Source organism: Nyctereutes procyonoides, unplaced genomic scaffold, assembly GCF_905146905.1.
Source record: "Nyctereutes procyonoides isolate TBG_1078 unplaced genomic scaffold, NYPRO_anot_genome, whole genome shotgun sequence".
Taxonomy (NCBI): Eukaryota; Metazoa; Chordata; class Mammalia; order Carnivora; family Canidae; genus Nyctereutes; species Nyctereutes procyonoides.
Window position 1 is genome coordinate 18,165,199 of NW_026575021.1, and position 27,420 is coordinate 18,192,618.

A 27,420-nucleotide genomic window follows, 5' to 3' on the forward strand; every position below is an offset into this window, starting at 1 on the left:
AAAAAATCTGGCTTAGGGACACCTGCGTGGCTCAGTGGTTGAGCATCTGCCTTCGGCTCAGGGCATGATCCTAGAGTTCTGGGATCGAGTCCCTCATTGGGCTCCCTGCATGGAGCCTGCTTCTCCTCCCTGTGTCTCTGCCTTTCTCTGTGTGTCTCTAATGAATAAATAATATAAATAAAGTCTGTAAAAAATTAATTAATTAAAAATAAATTTTAAAATCTGGTTTAAATTCTGATCAAACTAGTTTTTTTGACTGTTTTGAAATTTTAAAAGATTATGAGCACATTGAGAGGTAGATATTTATAATTCTTATATAACTATTACTTGGCCTATTTTCATATTCAGTCTTATCTAATATTTACTTAATGCCTGCTACATACCACGCAATATTATGGGGCCAAGTTGTATGATAAAATATGTATTGTTTTAGTCTTCTCACTAAAAAATATTACTACCTTCCTTTTACAGATGGAGAAACTAAATCAGTGGGAAGTTAAGTAACTTGCCTAAGCTAGGGTAGGATTTGAACCTTTTTTTTTTTTTTCATTCCAAATTCCCAGGTTCCCACTCTTAATTGAATATCATCTACCATTTAGCTCTTCCCAAAGTATTATAATACCCTGTTTTGGCATTACTATCCTATTTTTCTTTTCTTTTTTTTTTGTGTGTGTTTTTTTTAATTTATTTATTTATGATAGTCACAGAGAGAAAGAGGCAGAGACACAGGCAGACAGAGAAGCAGGCTCCATGCACCGGGAGCCTGATGGGGGATTCGATCCCGGGTCTCCAGGATCACGCCCTGGGCCAAAGGCAGGCACTAAACCGCTGAGCCACCCAGGGATCCCCACTGACCTATTTTTCTATCTTAGAACTGTCCTATCTCTAAGCAAGTTATTTCATGTTATTGTTCCTTTTTGCATTTTTATAAATCTAGAAAGCATCCTTTCTATAGCAGAGTCATAGTGGTTTTTAAACAAAATCTTCAATTTTTTCATGCCTTTGATATTTACACATTACTTTAAACACATCTAGGAATTTATTGCATCTTTTTAGATTATAAAGTCAGGAAGCAACTTACAGGAGACATCTTTTTAAAAATATCTATTCTCAATCACCTTCAGTTTTTTTCTTTATTATAAACGATGTGTTCGTTTAAACTATGAAAGATAACTAAAGAAAAACATACGTCACCATTGTAACATTTAACTAAAGTTAAAAACCTGGTATGGTAACTGAAGTGTGCACCTCTGCAATTACCTATAAAGCCTTTTAAGAATGTACATGATCTGCCCACCCACAATACTTCTTTCACCTCTCTGCTCTTTTATATATACATTTAAATATATATTTATATATGTATAAAAATATATGTATGTATGTATATGTATATATACGTAAATATATATTTATGTATATATACATAATATATATGTATAAAATATTTTTATAAAAATATTTAAATATTATGTATATATATTTTATACATATATATCTATTTTTTTTATTACTTTCTTTGGTCACTCTGCTCCATCCATACTGACAGTCCTCTTTTTGCTCTTGGGTGCCATCTGCCTTGAATGTCCCTTCAGTTGCCTCTTACTTTATTTAGTCTCCCTTCCACAAGCACTCTTGCTATTCCTCTTCCTTTCTTTATTTTCACTGTATAACATTCTAAAAACTGTATTTTATTTAATTATCTTGTTCGATTCTACTACTACAATGCATATACCACAAAGTGGTGCCACAAATGATTATTCACAAAAAGGGAGGTAGTATACTTTTTTAAAAAAAAAAGTCATGTGAACACATTATTCTAATAACTTACTTTTCTTCTCTCAGCAATTGATGGATATTGTCAGTTGATAGTGATTTAAATAAGTGCAGAATATACTCCATAGTAAGTTTGTTTCTAGTTTTTTTGTCACTACAAATAATGTTACAAAAAAAAGTCCTTATACATATTTCCTTATATTTGGTGCTTTTATTTTAGTAGAGTAAGTTTCTTTACTTGGGTCAATATATTTTAAATTTGATTATTCCAGAATATTTTCCGGCTATTGTCAGCAACACAAGTATAATTTTTTTGAATTCTTTGCAATATTTCTTAACCTCAATGTTCATGCTTCAAGAACCTCAGATTTAAAGCAAGTCAAAAGGGGGGATCCCTGGGTGGCTCAGTGGTTTAGCACCTGCCTTTGGCCCAGGGCATGATCCTGAAGTCCCCAGATCGAGTCCTACATTGGGCTCCCTGCATGGAGCCTGCTTCTCCTTCTGCCTGTGTCTGTGCCCCCCCCCCCCCACTCATGAATGAATAAATAAAATCTTTTAAAAAATAAATAAATAAAGCAAGTCAAAAGGAACTTCCTTCAAATGTCATTGCATAGTTTTCCATAATATTAAATTCTAGATTACAGAGGAGGTTCTTCTGAACTATGGCTCGGTATTTTTATTTGAAAAATTATCAGATTAGGATCTGATAGAGTTTGGTTCACTGTTTTTTACCTATGACTTATATCTGGGAAAGTACACTTTTTTTGTTTTTTGTTTTTTGTTTTGTCCTTTGGAACAGTGTATTCTGGCCCCACCATTTCTGATGTAGGAACATCATTGGAGTTGGTTTTGTTGAATGGTCTAAGTTGAAGGTTCTTATGTACGTAATTTATTGCTTATATAAAAGTGCTTATTTGGTCAACCTTTCTAAATTGAAATTTTGGGCTAATAGGTTAATAAAAACTGCTGCTGAAAATACTGCCCATTTTATTTATCAGCTTCCTTTATCCTTGTTCAAACATTTTTTTATTAGGTGTTTATTATGTGGAAGAGTCCCTGCTTTGGAGCATTTCATCTGGTTGGACCGTGGAATTCTTTTGCAGTTAATTGCTTTTTCTCTTTGGACATTAACAATGAAGTTATTATACTCATGACTATTGGTATCCTTAGTAGATATTGTTGGTCTGCCTTTTTGATATATCTGTTTCACCCCTCCACTGTATTACTTGTTTCTTCCTCTACCTTTTTCTTTGTAAAGTTGCATTACCTCTTAGGGGGCTATGTAGGATGTATTTTTAAAGTATTCCTATTAGACATTTTCAGTTGTTTTTTTAACCATCGCCTGAGCTTTTAATACACCAATACTACAATCTTAATTTTATACATTTCATTCTCTGATCATCTTTTTGGCTTTACTTCCTCTAGAATTCTCCCTCCAACAATCTTGACAACACTTTCTACCAGTATATTCTAGGATTCATTTATCCTACCACCCTTCACTGTTCCTTACTCTTTTCTGTCTTCTTACTCTGACCTGTACCCTAGTTACTAAATGTGTAGGAAAAAAATCCAAAAAACATTCAGCCCTGATGATGAATTTTACTTTGTTGTTGACAATAAGTTCTTTAATGCTGCCCAGTAATTATACTGTATTTCCCTGGTTTAATTCATTCTCCCATTCATCTGGACCACTATTACTTCCTCTTTTATCCTCTGACTTCCAATCCGTCCTCTCCTTCAGAACTATCAGGCTTTCCCCACTCCATTTCCCCACCCCACCCCCAATTTCTATTCATATTACTCTCAGTTACTAAATAAACATTTTGTAACCAGTCCATCTAGTGAACTAGATCTGGTTTCCCTTACTCAAAAACAGTCTGAGAGTTCTTTTTACTTTGTCGTATATATCATTTTCCCCCTTCTCTTGGGTCATTCATCACCTAAGTTTATTTTCCAGTCTTAAAAATCCTTTTGGTTCCTCCATCTCCTCCTTTAGAGCTGAATTCTACTGATTGTAATAATCCAGAATTACTATTATCAAAGGACCAGCCTCCACTGACTGAACTCTGTAAGGCGTGGGGGGCACTTGCATACCTAAGACCCGGCCCCCAGAGACTAAGACCTATCTTAGCCCTTCAATCACATCTAGGCCAAATGGATCTGTTTTCTGATTTAAATTTGTCTATTCTTAAAATAGTTCTTTTCCTGCCTGATACCAATCACAATGACCACCTATCACCAGACAAATTTAAGAAATCCAGCAAATCCAAAAATCCATCCTGGCTTAACCAAAAGTCTTAAATTTCACTTGTTATTTTGATCCACCATAAACCTTTCTTAAGGCTTTTCTGTTTATACAGACATGATATAGATAAAATGTGTTTTATTTCGCCACAGTTTCTTGGAAAATGTTTTTCTGGCATACCTCTCACCCCACTTCAACTTATCTTTCCTTTCCACTTAACCTATTCATTCTGTCAAAGTCAGAGCTAGACAGGACAGCCTCATTGGAGTTCAGAGGGAGAAAGCACGTTTCCTGGGGACAGGCAGCTAGCTCCATTTAGGCAAGGTTCCAATGAGCAGAGTCACTTACACTTCTTTCTTTCAGACTCTTGGGTCAGATATTATTCCTCTTCCTATGTAATGTACTGGAGAGTGAAGTTCACCAGTGTTTTCTTCTCAGTCCTTCTGCAAGGTGAAAAGCTTCTCTTTTACTGGTCTTCAGACTGGAATTTGTATACTTCTGGAGGACTAGCAAAACTCTCTAGGGTGACCTTGCAGACAATTTTTAGATCTTTAACTTCCTGTTTGTATTCTTTGCAGAAATCCCTCTGCCTGAGAAAGCACCAGTGTTCTACAGATTCTCCTTAATTATTTCCCTTTTCAGGAACAAAAGATTTATCCTTCACCCAAGAGAATATAATTATGGTACACTGCCCCAGGGTGTAAAAACTTTCCAGGTGTAAAAAACCTTTTAGGTACCTGACAGGGGTAATTTGAAAAGGCAAGAACGTCTAGCAAAAGCAGAAAATTTAAAAGATGAAATGAAGTCTAATTTGTCTTTTGACCTTATATTTGAGCTCTGGTTTCATTGGTTAGGATATTGTGACGTTTTCCATAAACTGAGTGTCATCGTTTTAATGCATGTATTTGAAATACACAGAACACTAGATTATGGGAAGGGAGTACATGGATTGAAAACGTCTTTTAAAAAACTGGAAAACAGAGTTTGAAGATAATTTTTATCACTTTATGAATCAAAGAAGAAAATTTAATGTGAACATCACTTATTAAGAGATATTATACTTTTAAAGTTATTCTTAATTTTTTAACTATTAAAGTAACCATTTTCACAAATAGAAACAATGAACAGTTATATTAAATAAAATTGAAAGCCACTGTCTTCCTGCTACCTGTCTTCCAGTCCCATTCGAGAGTACTCAATAGCTTTGATTTGTATCCTCTTCAGTTTTTTTCTCAATTTCTACAAATAAAGCCATAAAAAGGGTTCCCTTCCCAATAAGTGGGATCATTGGTCTGCAATGTATATTCTTTTCTTCTAGCCAGTATAATTTGGGAGCAGAATACCAAGTATATAACACTTGTAATAGCTGTCGAGTATTTTGTGAGTGTATACTTCTGTTACCTTTTTCCCCCTACCCTTGGCATTGCTGGATTTACCTTGTTCCCATTTATTGCCATTATAATCAGTTTTACAGTGGAATTTTTTTTATTACAGCCATTTTATAGAATAAATTGTTAGGATAAGCAGCTTAAAATTTTCATAGGAAGTTTTCGAATTACCTTTCCTAAAATGTAAATATTTATACCCACAGTGGTCTAGGAAAGGAACTAATTTTCCCAAACTTTTGTTGATATATCTTTCTTAGTTTTGCAAAATTAATGAACAAAACATGGTAACTTATCTTTACTTATATTTTTTCTTTATTTATATTTCTTCTTAAGTGATTACAAAGCTATGTATCATTCACCCATTTTAAAGTTAGATTGGTTTTTATCATTAATTTGATCTCGACATGTAAAAATATTTTCTCTTTACAGCGACTTGATTATGATCTTGATCAAACAATAAATTGAACTAGATGATTTTGGATTTTGTAGTATTTTAGTTCCCTTATGATAAAATGACTAGTATGTGAAAACTTTTTTTTTTTTACAAGGTAAATCTGTTTTATTGATCGTTTAACAGTTAAGAGAAGAAAGCCGAAGGCTGGCTTTGGCTGCCAAAAGAGAAAAAAGAAAGGAGAAGAGACGAAAGAAAAAGGAAGAACAAAGAAGAAAACTAGAAGAAATTGAAGCCAAAAATAAAGAGAACTTTGAACTCCAAGCTGCTCAAGAAAAAGAAAAGCATAAAGTTGAAGGTATTTTCTCTAAGTTACCATCTAATTTTATTCACGTAATATATTCAGAATTATATTTCCTTAAATATCAAAAAGTTAAGGTAAAAGTAGATTTCTAAGTCATTAAGCCCTTATAATATTTATATGCTATTTTTATTTATTGACTTCTCCCTCGCTTTTTATTTTGAAGAATTTCAAAGCTACACGGGGATCCCTGGGTGGCTCGGTGGTTTGGCGCCGGCCTTTGGCCCAGGACGCGATCCTGGAGTCCCGGGACCGAGTCCCGCGTCGGGCCCCCGCATGGAGCCTGCTTCTCCCTCTGCCTGTGTCTCTGCCTCTTTCTCTCTCTCTCTATCATGAATTAAAAAAAAAAAAAAAAAAAAGAATTTCAAAGCTACAGACAAGTTGAAAGAATAATAAAATGAACACCTGAATACCCTCCATCTAGATTTTTAAAATAAACATTTTACCGTATTTGCTTTATATTTTCTCTCTCAATATATATGCATATTTTCCTCTAAGCTGTCTGAAAGTAAGTTGTAGATATCCTGACATTGCACCTACAAAACTTCCAACATATAACCTAGGAATGACATTTGCTTGCATAATCACAATACCATTTGTAATACCTTAGAAATTGAGCAATTCCATAATATTATTTATTATCGTAACCACATTTATATTTTTTTCTCAAAATGAAGGAATTATTTTAACTAGGTTCTAACTAAAGGATTATTTCATATGAAAATTTTATGAGGAGAAACCATTGCTATTAAACAACCGTGTGTGTGTGTGTGTGTGTGTGTGTGTGTGTGATTTCCGCTCCTTCAGCCTTTTATTTTGAAAAATCTCCAAACTACAAAAAAACTTTATGGATTAGTATGGTGAGTACCTTTCTGTCACCTAGATTCTTGTAACATTTGGGCACATTAGTTCATCTTTTTTCTTCTTTTTGAACATATTACATGTAAGTTGGACACCCCATGCAGAATCACCACTAAATACTTAACTATGTATTTCTCAGAAAAACATTATTTATGTAACCATAATAACATTATTACACCCATGAAATACAATAATTACATAATATGTAATATACATTTCATATTTCCCAAATTGTCCCCAAAATATTTTTTATAACTGCCTACTATTGTTTAGGATTTAGGCACAGAGAGGAGAATAGATGCCATATCCATCTCATTTCTAATGAATGCCGGAATGATTGATGACTTTACATAGTTATCCAGTAGTTGCAAAGTAACTCCTGACTATTGTTCTTCAAGTGCTTAAAGCTAAATATATTCTAAAAATGCTTAGAACTTACTAATTTGGTATTGCTGGCATTGCTACTTTTACAGATGAGCCTGAAGTCTTGACAGAGCCTCCAAGTGCCACAACTACTACTACCATAGGTATATCTGCAACCTGGACAACTTTGGCAGGTTCCCATGGTAAAAGAAATAACACCATAACTACAACCAGTTCAAAGAGGAAAAACAGGAAAAATAAAATTACTCCAGAAAATGTTCAGATTATATTTGATGATCCACTACCAATCTCATATAGTCAGCCAGAGAAGGTAAACGGCGAGTCCAAGAGCAGCAGTACCAGCGAGAGTGGGGACAGTGATAACATGAGGATTTCCAGCTGCAGTGATGAAAGTAGTAACAGCAACAGCAGCCGAAAGAGTGACAATCATTCACCTGCAGTGGTAACCACCACTATGACCAGCAAGAAACAGCCATCAGTTCTGGTGACATTTCCAAAGGAGGAGAGAAAATCTGTTTCTGGCAAGGCTTCAATAAAGTTAGTTACAATTTTCATTTTTATTATTTATAGTACAAGATGAAATACCTTGCTGATGAACTTTTTAGTAAGGCAAGCAAATAAGCAATTGGCAAAATAAGGGTTTGTCTTTGTGCTAAAGAAGTCACCATTTCATTTTAGTTGAAGAATAAGCAAAATAGCTGAAGTTTGTGTTAATGAAAGATAAAATTATTTTTACTACGTAACTTCTTTATTTTGGTTGTTAAATTTTAGCCCACAAAAAGTATTGATTATGGTTTCTCAGGATTATTGTTATAATTCAACTCTACTGATTTTGACCTCTCAATAGTATTTTCTTAAAAATTGGCTCTTCATGGTATAATAATATTGAAAAGTGAAAAATGAGTTCCTCATTTGTTTACCATATTTATTCCAACAATAAATAAAAGAATAAAATTATGTAACAAATTGCCTCTGTCATTTAAAATTCTTCATTTGTTCTATATCTAATGTATTTTCCTCCCTCTGTTAAAGATTGTCAGAAACGGTCAATGAAGTAACCAGTAATTCTCTGTCTACTTGCACAAAATCTGGCCCATCTCCCCTTTCCTCTCCAAATGGGAAGTTAACAGTAGCAAGTCCTAAGCGTGGACAAAAGAGGGAAGAAGGATGGAAGGAAGTTGTAAGAAGGTGAGTGTTCAATTCTTTAATTGTTTTTCTCATTCTTTTTATGTGAAGTATTGTTTACCTTACTGTTAGATTCCTCTAACTATGCCAAAGGTTGCAAACAAACTGATGGTCCAAGGCCAAATCTAGCCAACAGAGATAGCTTACACCATATTTTAGATGGGGAAACAAACGTCAATACTTTTAAAATTAGGAGATTTTACATAAAAAGTACCTAGACTTTACAAAAAAATTACATGGATCATTCTCATACCTGCTTGACCCCCAGGTATTGCTGTTTGGTAGAGAACTAATTTAAGTTCTTTAAGTTAATAATAGATTGTGTCTTAATCAACTTTCTAATATCACAGCCCAGTATGTGGTATCTTTTACATACTTGTAAATATCTGAAGAATGAATAAGTATTGGTTTTAAACTATTCTTGTCTTTAAGCCACAGGATGCCTTTATTTGAAGGATTTTAGGACTGAAATATTTGATTATATTTTGCTTGAGATTTTTTTGAATTATATATATCAAAAGTAAAACAATATCTCAGAAACTAAGAGGTGGTAAGATACCACAGAATGTCTATTTTCAGTTTTTGATAACCTGTTTTAAAGAACTTTGTGGAAATTTCAATAAAAAAATTAAGCTCTTGATTATTTGAAATAAGAGCTATAATAAACCAAACTTATGACTTCTATTAATCCCGAAATGCACTGTACATTTTTTTGTACTTTTAACCAAAGCCTCCCCCCACCACGATCTCTATCTTCATTTGTCTCTCTCTCTCATATTCATTCACATATACATACACTCATTCATGTATATACACTCTGTTGAACTAACTGAAATCAATCATAACATTAGAGTATTATCTATACAAAAGTAAGATAATTCAGTTATTCTGCATGTATTTTATATTGTGGTATACTAAGAAATTCATAGGTAATTTGAAGATAATGATCACTGACTGATTATTTTGCCCTTTGGAGAGAAAGGAATTATCAAGTAACTTAGTTATGTACATAAAAGGGCAGGGGTCATACCTTACCTTTTAAAATATACATCATTTTAATTTAATATTTAATCTCCCATTCTGAATAAATAATTTACTTGGCCAATAAAGCATGGTTGGCTCATTCTCTAAATTTATTGATATTTATACTATATTTCTATTAGAGGCATTCTTTAATTAAGGCTGGTCAGAAATATATATGTAACTTTTCTGAATTGTGAATATTTAGAATTGTAAAGCATTTTGTAAGTGTTAGACAGGTTTTGCTTTTTTGAAATTCCAGCAGGGTCATCTTTTTCCTCACATGATTAAACATCCTTTAGCAAGTTTCCATGTTTGTGGATAATCATTTTAATACCTCTAAAAGAAAGCAAGGAAACAATGCATTTTTAATATCATCCTTTCAGTTATATATTAGAGAATAAAAAGAATCTGAGTCAAACACCCAGAAGTGCCCACAAGAAGCCTTTTTTTTTTTTTCTTCAGGCTGGATTAGGTGCCCCAACCAGTGTGTCTTTATGATACCCTATTAGAGCACTTGTGGTGTGGTGTTGTGGTTTTCCTACTTGGTGTCTACATAGTTAATACTGTGGGCAGGAACCTGCGTTTATCTTATTTGCCATTAGTATTTGCATTAACACAGTGCATGTCTGCATAGTATGTGCTTTATAGATACTAATGAAAGATGAATGTCAAAAAACAAACCGTCTTTGGTAATGGGAAGCTATCGTAAAGCACTTGCTCACGCACTTTCCACTCTGTCTCTCTCCTGTCACTCTTAGATGCCTTTTATCACTTAGAGTAAGAATAGATAGAGGAGGCTGACTCAACAATAATCTATTCCGTATTCAAAGAAGTATATTTTAGTAAGCCTCTCTCCTTATATTTTAATTATAACCACTGATACTAATGATAAATCTCAATTTATCTTTGCAACTTTTAAACAGGTCAAAGAAAGTATCTGTTCCGTCAACTGTGATATCCAGAGTGATTGGAAGAGGAGGCTGTAATATTAATGCTATTCGAGAGTTCACTGGTGCACACATAGATATTGATAAGCAGAAAGACAAGACAGGAGACCGGATAATAACTATAAGGCAAAACTTTGTCTCTTATGTTTTCTCTCTTTGTGTTTTATTATACTATGTCTTAATGAAATACAAGCATTTGAGTTTTCAGTGGAACTTTGAGTTTAATAGCCTACTTTTAAAAATGGGAATTTGATTAGTATTAGAGAAGATAACCTTTACAATTTTTTCTCGTAATTCACGTGCCCTTATGAAATATTTCAAAGGGCTTTAAAGGAATTTTTCTTTTGTGTGTGTGTGTGACAGAGGTTTAGATAATCTTTTCCTTACATAAACTGTTCATATGACATTCTTAAAATTTTATTCTGAGACTTTTTAAGAATGAATAGGTTTCTTACCCATTTTAAGCAATAGGTTTCCCTTTTTCCTCTTATAATAGCTTTTGAGATTTATTATTCTGGGATTGTATCCTTAGAATATGAATTCAGTCATAGATATAAAATCTAAAGTGGATATTTATCTTCTATTGATTATGTCTGTATCTGAATACCCTTAAAATAAAGATATTCTAACAAGTCATTAAGTTTGGTTGTGAGATGCAGATGACCCATTGCAGGTCTGATAGTTATATAACCTTCCTAGAAGGAGACAGCCATCTCTATTTTGTACTCACCTTCCTCTCCTATCTTGTTTTTGCCTTTCCTGGGATAGGTGGGTAGTCACAACCTGCCTTATCTAGAGAAGAGGGAAGCAGATACCCTTTATGAATAATTTCCCTTTAGTGTTCCCATAAGGCTTTCCTTACAATCAAATATTTTCCTGAAGATCTAACACTAGGGTTTGACCTTATGGCCATTGTTAGCATCATTAAGATTCCTCTCTCACTTTGAGACATCTTTCCAGAGGAATTATAGGAATCATTATAGTAATAGAAATCAGTCGTAGATGGGGCCATTTTAGGTACCAGGATTTAAAATAAAATACTGTTTTCTTACTCTTTCGTTGTTGTTCTTCTTTGTCTACATGTATTTGCTTTTAACATTGATCAACTATTTAACTTTACAGTGCCATTATGGATTACACAGGCTTTTAAGTACAGCGGTTTCTCTAACTGTAATGTATTTTATAGTAGGAAAATGACTTCTTAGTCTAAGGAAACAAAAGTAAAATGCATTTTTAAAAAGTCATTTACTGTCCCATTGAAAAATATAGTGGCATGTCCAGAGAGTTTATTGCTTTGCAGAATATTTCAAGAGTAGTCAGACAATTACTGCTTAACATTTATTATTCTCTGTATGTGTGTGTACACATAAACGAATTAATTTAGGCTTAACCTATTAAAAAGTAGAGGAAATTGGGCCTAATTTGTTTTTTTGGTCAATTTATAGGGGTGGCACTGAATCAACAAGACAAGCAACTCAGTTAATCAATGCTCTGATCAAGGATCCAGACAAAGAAATTGATGAACTTATTCCAAAGAATCGTTTGAAAAGCTCCTCAGCAAATTCCAAAATAGGGTCATCAGCACCTACCACCACTGCTGCTAACAGTTCCTTAATGGGAATTAAAATGACAACTGTAGCTCTGTCATCAACATCTCAAACTGCCACAGCACTCACTGTGCCTGCAATTTCTTCTGCATCTACTCATAAAACCATTAAGAACCCAGTGAATAATGTGAGGCCTGGTTTTCCAGTTTCTCTTCCATTAGCATATCCTCCTCCACAGTTTGCACATGCTTTGCTTGCTGCTCAGACTTTCCAGCAGATCCGTCCACCAAGGTTGCCCATGACCCACTTTGGAGGTACTTTTCCACCAGCTCAATCCACTTGGGGTCCTTTTCCTGTCAGGCCTTTGAGCCCTGCCAGAGCTACTAACTCGCCTAAGCCTCACATGGTGCCTCGCCATAGCAATCAGAATAGCAGTGGTTCTCAGGTGAATTCAGCAGGTTCTTTAACTTCAAGTCCAACAACTACAACCAGTTCATCAGCTTCAACGGTGCCTGGTACATCTACAAATGGCAGTCCAAGTTCACCTTCTGTCAGAAGGCAGCTTTTTGTCACAGTTGTGAAGACATCGAATGCCACCACCACAACAGTCACAACCACAGCAAGCAACAACAGCACTGCACCCACAAATGCCACATATCCTATGCCTACTGCCAAAGAACACTACCCAGTATCATCCCCATCTTCCCCATCACCACCAGCCCAGTCAGGAGGGGTTTCTAGAAACAGCCCTTTGGATTGTGGAACAGCATCTCCAAATAAAGGGGCATCTTCCTCTGAACAGGAAGCAGGTAGTCCACCAGTAGTAGAAACAACAAACAGTAGACTTTCAAACAGCAGCAGTTCTTCTGGGAGTTCATCAGTTCATTCTAATCAGCAACAACCTCCGGGATCTGTTTCTCAGGAGCCAAGACCACCTCTTCAGCAGTCTCAGGTTCCTCCCCCGGAAGTTAGAATGACTGTTCCTCCTTTAGTAACAAGTTCTGCTCCAGTGGCGGTGCCTTCTACTGCCCCAGTAACTTACCCTATGCCTCAGACACAAATGGGATGCTCCCAGCCTGCTCCTAAAATGGAAACCCCTGCTATCAGACCACCCTCTCATGGCACAACTGCCCCTCACAAGAATCCAGCTCCAGTGCAAAATTCATCTGTCGCAGTCCTCAGTGTCAATCACATTAAAAGACCTCACAGTGTTCCCTCTTCTGTCCAGCTACCTTCAACCTTAAGTACACAAAGTGCTTGTCAAAATTCAGTACATCCAGCAAATAAGCCTATTGCTCCCAATTTCAGTACCCCCTTACCTTTTGGGCCCTTTAGCACATTGTTTGAAAACAGCCCTACTTCTGCTCATGCCTTCTGGGGAGGATCTGTTGTTTCATCTCAGTCAACACCAGAATCTATGCTATCAGGAAAGTCCTCATATTTGCCAAATTCAGATCCTTTACATCAGTCTGATACTTCCAAAGCTCCAGGTTTTAGACCACCATTGCAGAGACCCACTCCAAGTCCCTCAGGTGAGTTTGTTTTTTCTCACATTCTGCAACTCTTCACTTACAAGTGATATTGTAAACGTTTGGTCATTTTCTAATATTTTTATTCTATGACTGGGCCAAATAGAGATTGTTGTATTCAGTTAAGTTAAATGCTGTTGAGTATTAGATGTGTCGAGTATGGCATTAAAAAAAAAAAAACTTTTTAGAAGCCACAGTGGATTTTATCTTGAATTTCCCATCAATTTCAGGTATATTTTTCTCTCTCAAAATAAAAGTTTCTTATGTTTTAATTTAATAAGATAATGCCATGGAAAGTTTGCTTTGTTTTAAAAAACAAAACTTTTTAAAATTTGATTTCATTTCTTTTTGTTTTTAAAATAATGAGAAAAATATAGAGCCACAGAGTTTTAATAAGGTAGCTACTAATCATATGTGCTATTTAAATATAGAAATTTCTCTCAGTCAAGCTGGCCATATTTTTAAAAATTTGTTTTCTAGTTTTATTGCAATAGTATTGACATCACTTATATAGGTTTAAGGTGTACAGCATAATGATTTGACTTATACATATTGTGAAATGATTATCGTAATAAGTTTAATTACCATCCATCATCATATAGGTACAAGAAGAAAAAAGGAAAAAACTTATATTTCTTTGTGATGAGAACTCTTAGGGTTTTACTGTCTTAAAAACTTTCATATATGTCACGCAGCAGTGTTAACTATAGTCATCATGTTGTATATTATATCTCTAATACTTATTTACTCTATAACTGGAACTTTAAACCTTTTGATCATCCTACTTCAATTTTCCTTCCTTCTACTCCCCACTTCCTATAACCACAAATCAGATCTCCTTTTCTATGAATTTGTTTTTAGATTCCACATCTGTGAGATCATACAATATTTGTCTCTGTCTGACTTATTTCACTTACCATGATGCCCTCAGGGTCCATCCATGTTGTTGCACATGGCAGGATTTCCTTACTTTTTACGGCTGAATAATATTCCTCTGTGTGTGGGTATGTGCATGCATGTACATGTGCATCACAACATCTTTATTCATTCTTCTGGGTAATGGACACTTCAGTTGTTTCCATGTCCTTGGCTTTTGTAATAATGCTACTATGAACATGTGAATGCAGATATCTTTTGAGTTAGTATTTCTGTTACCTTTGGTTATATTTTGAGAAGTGGAATTGTTGGATCATATATAGCAGTCCTATTTTTAATTTTTTGAGGACTCGCCATACTGTTTTCTATAGCAGCTTTTAAGCAGGCCATATTTCAAGCACTTAATAAACATAAATGTCTAGCGGCTACCATAAAGGACAGTACAGATATCTGATATATCTGTTATAGCAAGTTCTATTGGACAATACTGATACTTAGAGAGGATATAAAGATCTCTTGGTTTGGATAAGTGATTTTTTTTTTAACTGTTTACTTTGAAATATTTTTCTCTTTATGGAAGAGTCTATAATTACCCCATCTTCCCCTAATTCAAATATTTTATATAACCCTTTATTTATTAAAACTAGGAAATTAATATTGGTACAGTATAATTAACTAAGTTAGACTATAGACTTTATTCAGATTTCACCAGTTTTTCCAGTAATGTCCTTTTTCTGTTGCAGTGTTCAATCCAGGATACCAAGTTGCATCTCTAGAGCTATGTGTTTTAATATGATCATTTCAAATAGTTAAAGATAAGCCATGCCAGAGATATACAAACTATCGTCCATGGGCCAAATATGGCCTGCTGCCTGTCTTTACATTTGTAACTTTTTAAAATTGAGATTCAATAATAGTGTAAGATGCTTTAATGATTTAAAAAAAATTTTAAATAGTATGTGACATAAAAAATAAGAAATTAAAATTAAAACCAGTGTTCATAAGTAAAGTTTTATTGGAACACAGCCATGCCCATTCATTTACATGTCGTGTTGTAGCTACTTTCATGCTGTAATGATAGTCTGAAATATACTATTCAGCCTTTTGCAGAAAGGTTGCCAACCTGATCTGTGTTACTGAAGAGATGACATCCTGGGACTAAAAATTTCTAAATTTAATGGGAACTGAATGTTATTTTTGCCTATTTCTATGACATATGAATACAATGTAATGAACATGGTCAGTAAATATTTCTTTACCTGGTGTTAATTGAAATATTTGTGTACTTTCAAAATAACATAATTTCTCTTGAGTACCAAAATGTTTGAATAAATATAATTTAAAGTGTTATATCCTAATGCATTGGAAATGTTTTTATATTTCATTTTTATCATAGTTGAAATTGAAAATATTTCACTTTTCAAAAAATATGAAATCCAGGTGCTGTGTGAGAAAGACTAAAATTAAGATTCAGAGAAAAAAGAAATAAATTGTTACTTTATGGAAAGGTATAGAAAAAAGGCCAGCTCTATAAGAGAGGTGAGATTTTGGGGAGTGTGCACTTGATTTAGAGCCAAAATTAGCATTGAAGTTTAATTGTAGAGTCCATTGGAGGAGACTATGACTCACTTCAGGTCAACAAAACAGACATGTTTGCCTTTACAACTCTATCACTATTACTACACTCAAGAAAATTAACATTAATTCAGCAATACCACCTAATATTCAGTACCATCATCTCAAATATATCCATTATGCCTGTGTTTTTTTTTTTGTTTTTTTTTTTTACTTTTGATCCAAGATTCAATCAGGGGGGTTCACACACTGCTTTTGGTTGTTATGTCTCTGTGGTATCTTCCCAGTCTAAAATATCTCACTACCTTCCTTTGTTTTTCTTGACATTGAATCCTTTGAAGAGTCCAGTTGTTCTGAAGAAATGTCCCACATTTTAAATTAGATTCATCTGTTTCCTAAGTCCATGATTACATTCAGATGAAACATTCTTGGCAGGAACATCGGATGGGTGATGTTTTGAACCTCACGCTGCATTACATCAGGAGGCACTTAATGAAGATTGTTTCATTATTAACTATGTAAAAAAAAAAAAAAAGAAAGAATGGCCACTTAGTTAAACTGCTAATCATCTTACCTCTTCATTGTAGAAGTGTAGCCATGTTTTTCCCTCTTAATTTTTTTTTAAGACTTTTTTTTTTTAATAGCTGCCCTTCTAGGTTCTCAGAAAAGTACAGAGGAAATTGAGAGAAAAGTAGAGATTTCCCAAATAAAGGGAACAGGTATAGCATCTTCTATTATCAGCATTCCTCACCAGAGTGGTACATGTGTTAGAATTGATGACCTTTATTAACATATCAGTATCATCCAGAGTCCATAGTTTACATTCGTGTTTACTCTTGGCATTATACTTCTGTGGATTTGAACAAATGCCTAATGACACGCATCCACCAGTGTGGTATCATACAGAGTTTTTTCGGTGTCTTAAAACTGTCTGTGCTTGGCCTAATCATCCCTCTCTCCCCCTGAGTTTTTTAAAGATAAATTTTTATGTAATTCCTTGGCCATTAAGTCTTTTAAATTCCAATGTTGATATTAAATCTACATGTACTCTATAATAACTATTAAAATATCAGATAAGAAAATTAAATATAAAAATAAATTTCCTTGATAATTGTTCCTTTTTTATAGTTACCTTTATAGAGGGGGAAATGATGAGTCAATAGTCTGGAAGAATAAGCAAGGAGACTTTTTTTTAGCAATATAAAATATTTGGGGGTATTAGGGACTTATTGGAATTTTAGGTTTTTAAAATTTTTTTTCTTCTACAGGCAACTATTATAAATTATCTTTTAATTATAGGTATTGTCAATATGGACTCACCATATGGTTCTGTAACACCTTCTTCTACACATTTGGGAAACTTTGCCTCAAATCTTTCAGGAGGTCAAATGTATGGACCTGGGGCACCCCTTGGAGGAGCACCCACAGCTGCTAACTTTAACAGACAACATTTTTCCCCACTTAGTTTGTTGACTCCATGTTCATCAGCATCGAATGGTGAGTATTATACATTGTAATTCCATTAAGAAGAGTTTGTATATATGTTTCCTTAAAAGCAAAAGGTTTTAAGGGGGAAAATAGAAAGTAAAAAATGATTTAAGAACTTTGAATAAGTCTTGAATATATCAAGACTAATGAAATGGGAACAGAGGAGCAAACATTGTTGTAAATAGCAAATGATTAAAAAGTCTAAAATCAGTAATTATAAATAATTTATTATAAATAACTTATAAAGTCAATAATTTTTGAGTGATTGTACCTGCTTAGTGTTTTCTTAGACTCCTCTTAAAATTAATTTTTATTCATAAATATGTAACGGAGCTGAATCAGTGTCTTCTGAGTATGTTGAGCTGAAACTAAACCATGTAGGAATAAATCTATTCCTTAAGATATCTACATATATGTGATTCATATTCACTTATTTATATATAAAAATAAGGATAGTTTTTGGTTTTCATGTTTATGAAAAAATAGTAATTGGGAGAAAAGGGAATCGACTGCTCATTGGAAAATGTTAACCTAAAATTTTTTGGTAATCTTTAAAATAGAAGGGATTCTTAGAAGCAGAGAATGTTTTTAAGCATAGTAAAAACATACTTATTGATATTAACGCTTATTTCTTTAGATATCATGTTTATTGCTTTAATATACTTATGTTTATTACTTTTTTCGGAAATAAACTCTGAAATTTTTGGATGAAATGCACAAAGTATAATAGGTTGTTTTGCCCTATAAGTTCAGTGTGTGGGCTTTTCATTGTTTTTTTAAATTTTTTTATTTTTTTTTATTTGTTTGGATGTATGTTCATTTGTTACTGTTGAAAAACGTGCTTTTTGTAACAATGCAACCAATATAGGTTAGGTTTTCTAATACACTGCTAAGTGATACAAAATGTCATTAAAGTCATTAAAATTTTCATTGATACATTCCCACTTTTTTGTTAAGAAGCATCTATATTCCTTTCAATTGATAATTCCTTAGGATTGCCAATTTTTTAAACATTTTGCTCCATTTTATTCTCTTTGCTTTTTTTATTGTTGAACCATTTGAAAGTAAGATTCAGATATAACACTTAAGAACTAAAAACTTGGGATCCCTGGGTGGCGCAGCGGTTTAGCGCCTGCCTTTGGCCCAGGGCACGATCCTGGAGACCCGGGATTGAATCCCACGTCGGGCTTCCGGTGCATGGAGCCTGCTTCTCCCTCTGCCTGTGTCTCTGCCTCTCTCTCTCATTCTGTGTGACTATCATAAATAAATAAAAATTTTAAAAAAAAAAAAAAAAAAAAAAAAAAAAGAACTAAAAACTTTAGTGTGCATCTTAAAAATTAGGGACATTTTGGGGTGGCTGGGTAGCTTAGTCAGTTAAGCCTTTGGCTCAGATCATGATCCCGGAGTTCCAGGATTGAGCCCTATGTCGAGCTTCTTGCTCAATGGGGAACCTGCTTCTGCCTCTGCTCCTCACCCCGCCTGTGCTCTCTCTCTCTCTCTCTCAAGTAAATAAAATCTTTAAAAAAAATAAGGACATTTTCTTGCTCAGCTACAATATTATTATCAAATACCTAGTGTAAATAGTAATTAGTAATATCATGTGATATGCAGTCCCTATTCAAATATCCCCAGTTGTCCTAAAACCTTTTTTTTTTTTAGATTTTTTTTTCTACCTTTGAACCAGGAATCCCTTAATGTAAACATATTACAGGGCTAAGTTAAAAAATAATAATTTTAAACTTTTGAGAATAGTACAAAGAACTCTATATTTTTCTCAAATTCACCAATGTTAACATATTGCCACATTCCTTGGGCCCAACGGTCCTATTTCTGGGAGGCTGTGTGTGTGTGTGTGTGTGTGTGTGTGTGTGTGTAGGTGGGTAGAATTTTTTTCCCATACCATTTTAGAGTTAGTTGCAGATATCCAGCTACTTTCCCCTAAATACTCTAAATAATAATATTTCTTAAAAACAAGAAAACTTTCTTCCATAGCTATGGTACAATTAGCATTCAGCTAATTTTACATTAGACAATATTATCTGATAGTCCATATTCACATTTCACCAAATGTCCTAATAACACATTTATTATTTCCTCTCATCCAAGGTTCAAATCAAGATCAAAATTGCATTCAATTCCATATCTTTTTAGTGTCAAATAATCTGGAACTGTCTTTTAAGACTTCCTTGTCTTTCCAAGAAAGACTTTTTAAAAAAATTATGAGTCAGTGGCTTGGTAAAATTCTCCTTAATTTGTTTTTCTGATATTTCTTCATAATTAAATTTAGGTTATGTGTTTTTGACAGGAATATAGTATATAGCCAGTGTTATATCCTTCTCTCAAAACATTCATTATATTGCATAATATGTCACTTTGTACCATTATTGGTGCTGTTAACTTTGATCATTTGGTTAAGATCCTGTATGCTAGGTTTCTGTATTGTCAATTCAATCACTTTTCCCTTTGTAATTAATAAGAAGTCAGGAGTTTCTTTGGACTGTGTTATTATTCCTCATCAGACTTTGAGGCAAAGTGTCAGGGAATGGGGGAAGAAGTAGCACTTGTTGAGTAAAAATAATAGGTTTGCTTTTGTATAAGGACAACTCATACATGTAGAAGGAATTGTAATTACAGTCATTGTTTTGCTATTGTTAAAGTGATTGATGTAGGCAAGACTTTCGCCTTTACCTCGAATATGGAATTTTTAGCTAGTCTACATTTTCCTCACTTAATGTAAATCTTAATACTGTTACTTTTTAATGACCTTTTAGTTTGTTTTGTCAGACTTTCAACTCTTCTTGAGGTAATTTGTTTACGTGAATGTACCTTTGTATTTTCATTTATTGTAGTCTTTCAAAATTTTGTTCTCAGTATTTATCCAGATACTTTTCTTAAAAGTTGCCATTCTGAATGCCTTTGTAGAACTAACTGCAGAAGCATGTGACTTATTTTTCATAATATATTTGTCTGGTTTTATGTACTTGAACAGGTTTTGTCATATTTCTTCATATAGTCCGTCCTCTTCTCACTCCCTCCCCTTTAGAACATGAGGATATGATATTAGGACCCTGCAAATTAAGTTGGGATATGGGAGGCACAGGACCCTTCCTTTAAAAATTTTTTTAGAAAGCAAAAAAAAATCCTTTCTTGAGGCCTCAGACAATAGATTGGTGATACCCAAGAACCTTCTGCATATAAAGGCTGGGCAGAGATCACCTGAGCTCTTACTCCACTCAGAATGCTAAAATCTGAGCACTCAACCAGCTCATGCATTGGTTACTGATCACTAGCTGTGATCTGTGAGTTTCAGTCCTTAGCAGATTTAGTTAATGGGGCATTTTGACATTCGGTCTTATAAAACTGTTGTCCAATCAAAAAACAGTAAAAACATAATTTTGAAAGGAAGAAACTTCATGACCCATGATGCATGAGTGTTTGTATGTACATGTACATGAGTGTGGGTAGCTGAAATAATAGATTTACTCTTGACTGGTCTTGTGTTTGCTTTGCTTCTATTGTCCCTTTCCTGCTCAACTTGGAATCTGTTCTCAGAAGTTTCTTAGTGGTGTGTGAGGTTTTATCCTGGAATGAGACTTCAGCCATATTTTTGAGAATTCATAGGGCCACTATTGCTCCAGCTTCTTCAGACATTTTTGCAATTACCCACACATAGGCAGAACTCTCCTGGTTTCAGTTGCTTTTCTCAGATTGGCCTTCTCTGCTTTTGAGTACCTTTGACTATTTTGTTTTCCTATTCTATTCTTAGGTCTGGAGAATTGCTTCTTTCCACACAGATGCTAATACCACTGAGGTCTTAATAGCTGTTGGTGATTTGTCCCCATTCACTTGGATCTTTCCATATGTTTGGATACTTTTAGTTTGGGTATAGATGTTATCCGTGGGTATTTGGCTTTGCTAACTCGGTAGCTTGTTTTTATGGAAGGATTTGGCTTGTTTTTAATGGAAGGATTTGGGAAGAATCAAAACTTGTGCTGCTACACCTACCTCCATCTTAGAATTCTTTCTTTTAAGGTGAATTTAAAAATATTTGTAACTGCTAAAGATACATATATGGCTTTTCTATTTTCTTATGATTTGTTGAAAATAATTTTGTCTGGGATCCCTGGGTGGCACAGTGGTTTGGCGCCTGCCTTTGGCTCAGGGCGCGATCCTGGAGACCCGGGATTGAATCCCACGTCGGGTTCCCGGTGCATGGAGCCTGCTTCTCCCTCTGCCTAAGTCTCTGCCTCTCTCTCTCTCTCTCTCTCTCTCTCTCTGTGACTATCATAAATAAATAAATTAAAAAAAAAAGAAAATAATATTGTCAAGAAGTGCTAATGTATCTATAACTACAGAAGATATATTTTAATTTTTCATTAGAAACTAACAGTTCAAGGCACCTGGGTGGTTCAATTGGTTAAGCTGCTGCCTTGGGCTCAGATCATGATCTCAGTGTCCTGGGATGGAGCTTCACATGGGGCTCAGCGGGGAGTCTGCTTCTTCTACCCCTACCCACCTCGTATGTGCATACATGCTCTTTCTGTCAAATAACTAAATATAATCATTAAAAAAACAAACAGTTCTTAGTTTACTTGTACAGATAAGCTCATAAGTTTCATGTTTTGTTCCCAATAATATCTACATCCTTATAATAATAATTTATAAAGTGCTTTCACATTCTTTTTTTAGTTAATCATATTACTACAATTCATGAGAAAAGTGGTACTATTGATTTAGACAAAATGGACTTCTGCAAGTACTAGTAAGATGAAACTGATCTCTGCAGAACTTTCCAAATCTATATCATTTTAAAATATATATTGCAAATCTTTTTTTAAACATTTTCATGCTACTACTATTAATGAATTTTTCTTTGTCTTCCAAATTCCCTGAAAAGTACCTTGGGAAGTAGAGGCACTGTGCTTGGGACGCCCGGGTGGCTCAGTGGTTGAGTGCCTGTCTTTGGCACAGGACGTGATCCTGAAGACCTGGGACCAATTCCCACATCAGGCTCCCTGCATGGAGCCTGCTTCTCTCTCTGCCTATGTCTCTGCCTCTCTCCTTCTCTCTGTCTCTCTCATGAATAAATAAATAAAATCTTTAAAAAAAAAAAAAAGAGGCACTGTGCTTCTGTATATGTGTACATGTGTGTAGACAGGTTGATTGATTTTTGCATATTTATTAGCAAATAAGTCCCTGAATCCCTTTGAAGGAATGTAGACACACATACACATACCCACACACATACACACACACAGACAACGTATATGTGAAAAGATGATTAAATGGAAAAATATTATTAAGTGATTATCCCTAGAGCATCTAGGGCATACAATCAGGCATTTATGAGTAAATTGTAGATATACAGGTAACTCTTGACTGTTAGGCTTCATGCTCCACCATTTACACCCTATTTAAATTTAAATGTGCCTCATATTTAAACTTTTCACACGAAGTACAATTTGGGTTCTTACTTTTTCTTCTCTCTAGTGCATGAAGAAATTGAATCACTAAAAAATACTCCCAAATTGACTATATTAAGAACTCACCTTATTTTGATAGGTAAAGCTTAAATTGTCATTTTGAAAACCTTGTTCGTTGAAATACCCATGTGATACGATAAAACAAGGTTGGGCAATGAAGCATAGTGCTCTGTTGGTGTTTTATCAGCATATTAAGGTTCTGTGAGGTTCTGATTTAAAGAAATTTCTTTTTTCTCAAATTAGATTTTCCATATTTATTGGCTACCTGAATCCCTTTGTTTCATACTAGCATACCAAGGGACACTTCTTCTCAAGAAATAGTTTGGAAACTGCCAGTATAGGCATGATTCTCCCCACCTCTATTTTGTTGTTTAGCCTTTTTAATTTAAACATTGTCTTCTCATTGCTCTGGTGTTTTACTTAGTGTCAAGCATTTATTTAAATAGTAATTAGTTTAATGGGTTATAATACATGTGTAATTAGACATCTTCACATTTTGATATCACAGAACTAAATGGAAAAATTGTGAATCAAATTAAGAAATGATTTTGAAGTCATGGAACTTACTAACCTAACTTTAATATGCATAATTTTAAGCATTATTCTCATATTTCACTTTTCCTCAGAGAACAACTATTTAAAGTGTCCTCAGAATGTAAGATTTAGTTTTAGAAAATTATATCCTCTATAGATGACCTGTATATTTCAAAATATTTTTTCTCTAGATTCTCCTGCACAGTCTGTATCCTCTGGAGTTCGTGCACCGTCTCCTGCCCCATCATCAGTACCTTTAGGGTCAGAAAAGCCCAGCAATGTCTCTCAGGACAGAAAAGTTCCAGTCCCTATTGGGACAGAACGTTCTGCACGTATCAGGCAAACTGGAACTTCAGCTCCATCTGTTATTGGGAGTAATTTATCTACATCAGTAGGGCATAGCGGCATCTGGTCCTTTGAAGGGATTGGTGGCAATCAAGGTAAGACATGCTATCCTGCCTACTAGAAATTAAGTATATGCATTTAACTAAAATATTGTAAGTAATATTTAACAGTCATTCTTAAAAGATCTGTATTCATATCTCTTAGTTTTCACTAATCAGTTTTAAGAGTTCAGGCCATTTTTTGTAATGTGATCTCCTGTTGAATTTTTAATTGTTTTCTGAAAATTATCTAATGCAAGTATATTTCTTCTTTCATTTCATCATATTAAGGAGATGCTAATTTTCCTTTTGGACTCTTTATCTTACCTTGGCTTTTTTTCTTTTTAAAACAATATTTAGGTTATTTTATTAGACTACTATATCACTACCTACACACAAGGGGAATACTGCAGTAAATATATAAAATCAATATTATTCTGAAGGAATGTACAATTCAATGTGGAAAATTCTAGATAGAAATATACAAAATATTTTGCTATCTTCTGGTTTTAAAGATCACCAGCTATCTTTTTTTTTTGCCTTGTTATTTTCCCTTAGACAAAGTAGACTGGTGTAACCCTGGTATGGGAAATCCTATGATTCATAGGCCAATGTCCGATCCAGGAGTGTTTTCACAGCATCAAGCAATGGAGCGAGAGAGTACAGGAATTGTAACTCCTTCTGGTACATTCCATCAGCATGTTCCTGCAGGATACATGGACTTTCCTAAAGTTGGGGTAATGGTGACTTTCATATTTCTGAATGTTTTTCTTATTATTAGCTTCATTTTACTTACAAGTGGGTGAGTACTTGTGAAATGATTTGCAGACTTTAGCCTGTAATTGTAGGCCAAAATCTGGCTAAAATAGAAATATTTTATTGAAAATATTATATTGAAATATTTATATTGTGGGATATGTATATTCCACTTGTTTAGAGAAATGTTTTTTGGCCAAATATTTTGGCTATAGTAGGCCAAAAGAAAAAAGAAATCACATAATGGAAAATAATTTTTAGATAACCTAGATAATATACTTTTCAAAATAAGATGCAGTTTCAAATATCATTTTTAAGGCTATCAGTTATATTGGAAAAAGTAAGCAGTGACTTGGAGATATAACTATGTGCATAATTTTTGTTTTCTCCTCTTTTAAGGGTATGCCTTTCTCTGTGTATGGGAATGCAATGATTCCTCCAGTAGCACCTATTCCTGATGGTGCTGGAGGACCCATATTTAATGGCCCTCATGCTGCAGACCCCTCTTGGAACTCCCTGATAAAGATGGTTTCAAGCTCCACAGAAAATAATGGCCCTCAAACGGTAAGTCTGATCATTCAGTGAACATTTCTTTAGTGTTTTTGAGATGCCAAGACAAGTAAGACACAGATAAATCATGGTAATGAGGAAGTATGGTGAATATAGGTATTTGAGGAAATTTAGTATAGCTGAAATACAACAGAAGGTACTATATGGAAAATAGTACCAAAGGTAGTGGTTGGAGCTAAAATTATAAAAGGTATATTACATTGGGACCAGATGGTAAGTAAAAAATATTTTAAATTACAAAGTGTAATTTTATACATCAAAATTTACTAGTGCTATTAAAAGGGCCATCTAGGGGTTATTTATTATTAGTAGTATTATAAATGTCAGAACACCAAAAACTCACAGAAATGCTTAGTATATTTTAGCTTATTTTGGTGTCTGTTTAATATCTTTGACTCCTTTTCCTTTAGTCATCAGTCTATATGTGTTCAGGTAATGGTTTTTAAAAAGCGATGGTAAGGGCAGCTCCGGTGGCTCAGCGGTTTAGCGCCGCCTTCAGCCCAGGGCATGATCCTGGAGACCTGGGATCGAGTCCCATGTCGGGCTTCCTGCATGGAGCCTGCTTCTCCCTCTGCCTGTGTCTCTGCCTCTCTCTCTCTCTCTCTCTCTGTCTCTCATGAATGAATAAATAAATGAATGAATGAATGAATGATGATAAATCAGATCCTGTTTGAGAAATAAGCAAATCAGGAAAACAAAAGTGACTTACTATGTTTTTCTTCATTGTTGCTAAGTATGTTGCAAATTGAATGAGATTTAGCTATTTTAGCTCATAGGTATTAAGAGCACTTCCTTAGGTTTTAAGAGTTTTAATCAAATATATGGTACATGTATAATACTTAATAAAACATATACTCTGTATTCGTAGGTGTGGACTGGACCCTGGGCACCTCATATGAACAGTGTGCATATGAACCAGCTTGGCTGATGAGGATCAGCTTGTTAGCCTGCAGATTCCTTTTCATTCAGAGGAAATCACAAGTGGCCGAAAAAAATTTATGCTCCCAAATCATTCTACTGATGTGCTTGACTGAAGTGTGTAGGCTTTTTGCAGAAGAAGTTACTAACTGACCTATTTTCTGTGAACATTTGTGACTGCCCATTCCCCACCATCATCCGTTTTACCTTAGTTAGCATTTTTCTTATCATTTTTCTTTTTTTCTTTCCCTCTTGCCCTTTGGACATAACTTTCTGTTGAAGCTGTTCTTTGGCTGGTTGGTTTTAGTACTGTAAACTGCTTCTGAGCAAACACGGAAATTTAGCAAAATTATGTAAACTTGATCCTGAAGTTTTAGAATGGCAAATAAATGTACAATTGTTTACATAACAGAAAAGGCTAAGCAGAAAGTAAATTTCAATATGTCAGTATAGAGGCTCTACTTTATGTAGACTTAAATTAATGTGAGATATGTACCTTCATATTCAGAAATCTGGATGTTTCCTTCATACATTAAACTATTAATAAGCATAACTTTTCTGCTTGTGTAATTTAAGTATAAAGTAAAAAAATGGGCATTATCAGTGGATGTTTCCTGAGGTTGGCTTTTAAAATACTCATCTCGCTCTCCTTTGAGTTTGTTTGCAGCAGGGCACATATAGAAGAAATTTATCACTTTTCCATGTCTTTTTATTACCTTGTCACACTTTTAAAACTAATACACACTTCTCTCTTCACTCTTCTCTTCTCATCTTTACCGCTAATATCAGTAAAATTCTCTTGCTGATCGTGAAATAATTTTATAAAGATTTTTATTGTAATGGCTGCTACAGAGAAGTGGAGCACCTTCGTCATCACCTGTGGTTCTTTTAACCATAAGATGTTTTAGTCTTTCTGAGAATATAAAAAGCCAGCACTGGTTCCCAGTCACCATAATACAAGCTCAATATACTGTTTATTATTTAAAAATTCAATGTACTATTTTATATTGGATAATATTGATTCTTAACATTGGCTTTCCAGTCATCAAGAGTCAACATAAAAATTCCAATTTTCAGTAATTTAGTGGGAAGTATCTTTTTTTTTTTTTCTAATTTTAAAGGCTTCTTATTCTCTACACCTGTATATTATCAGTGAAAGGGATCAACAGCTAACTTGGGACAAGTAATAAGGAAATTTTGCAT

General features: G+C 34.3%; 1 protein-coding gene across 7 annotated transcripts in view; it reads left to right on the forward strand.

The window, feature by feature from the left end:
• The window catches only part of ANKRD17 (ankyrin repeat domain 17), a 154,105-nt gene extending 127,335 nt beyond the window's left edge, over positions 1–26,770 (forward strand). For 6 of the 7 annotated variants that reach the window (XM_055339664.1, XM_055339672.1, XM_055339707.1 and 3 more), the window contains 10 exons: positions 5,984–6,155; positions 7,493–7,940; positions 8,436–8,591; positions 10,535–10,684; positions 12,004–13,637; positions 17,385–17,582; positions 23,782–24,030; positions 24,532–24,710; positions 25,129–25,293; positions 26,168–26,770. In XM_055339664.1, coding sequence (XP_055195639.1) covers positions 5,984–6,155; positions 7,493–7,940; positions 8,436–8,591; positions 10,535–10,684; positions 12,004–13,637; positions 17,385–17,582; positions 23,782–24,030; positions 24,532–24,710; positions 25,129–25,293; positions 26,168–26,227 — 3,411 coding nt within the window. In that variant the 3' untranslated portion in view covers positions 26,228–26,770. The remainder of the gene's footprint in view (positions 1–5,983; positions 6,156–7,492; positions 7,941–8,435; positions 8,592–10,534; positions 10,685–12,003; positions 13,638–17,384; positions 17,583–23,781; positions 24,031–24,531; positions 24,711–25,128; positions 25,294–26,167) is intronic. The other variant, XM_055339681.1, reaches the window with a different exon arrangement.
• The last annotated feature ends 650 nt before the right edge of the window (positions 26,771–27,420 follow it).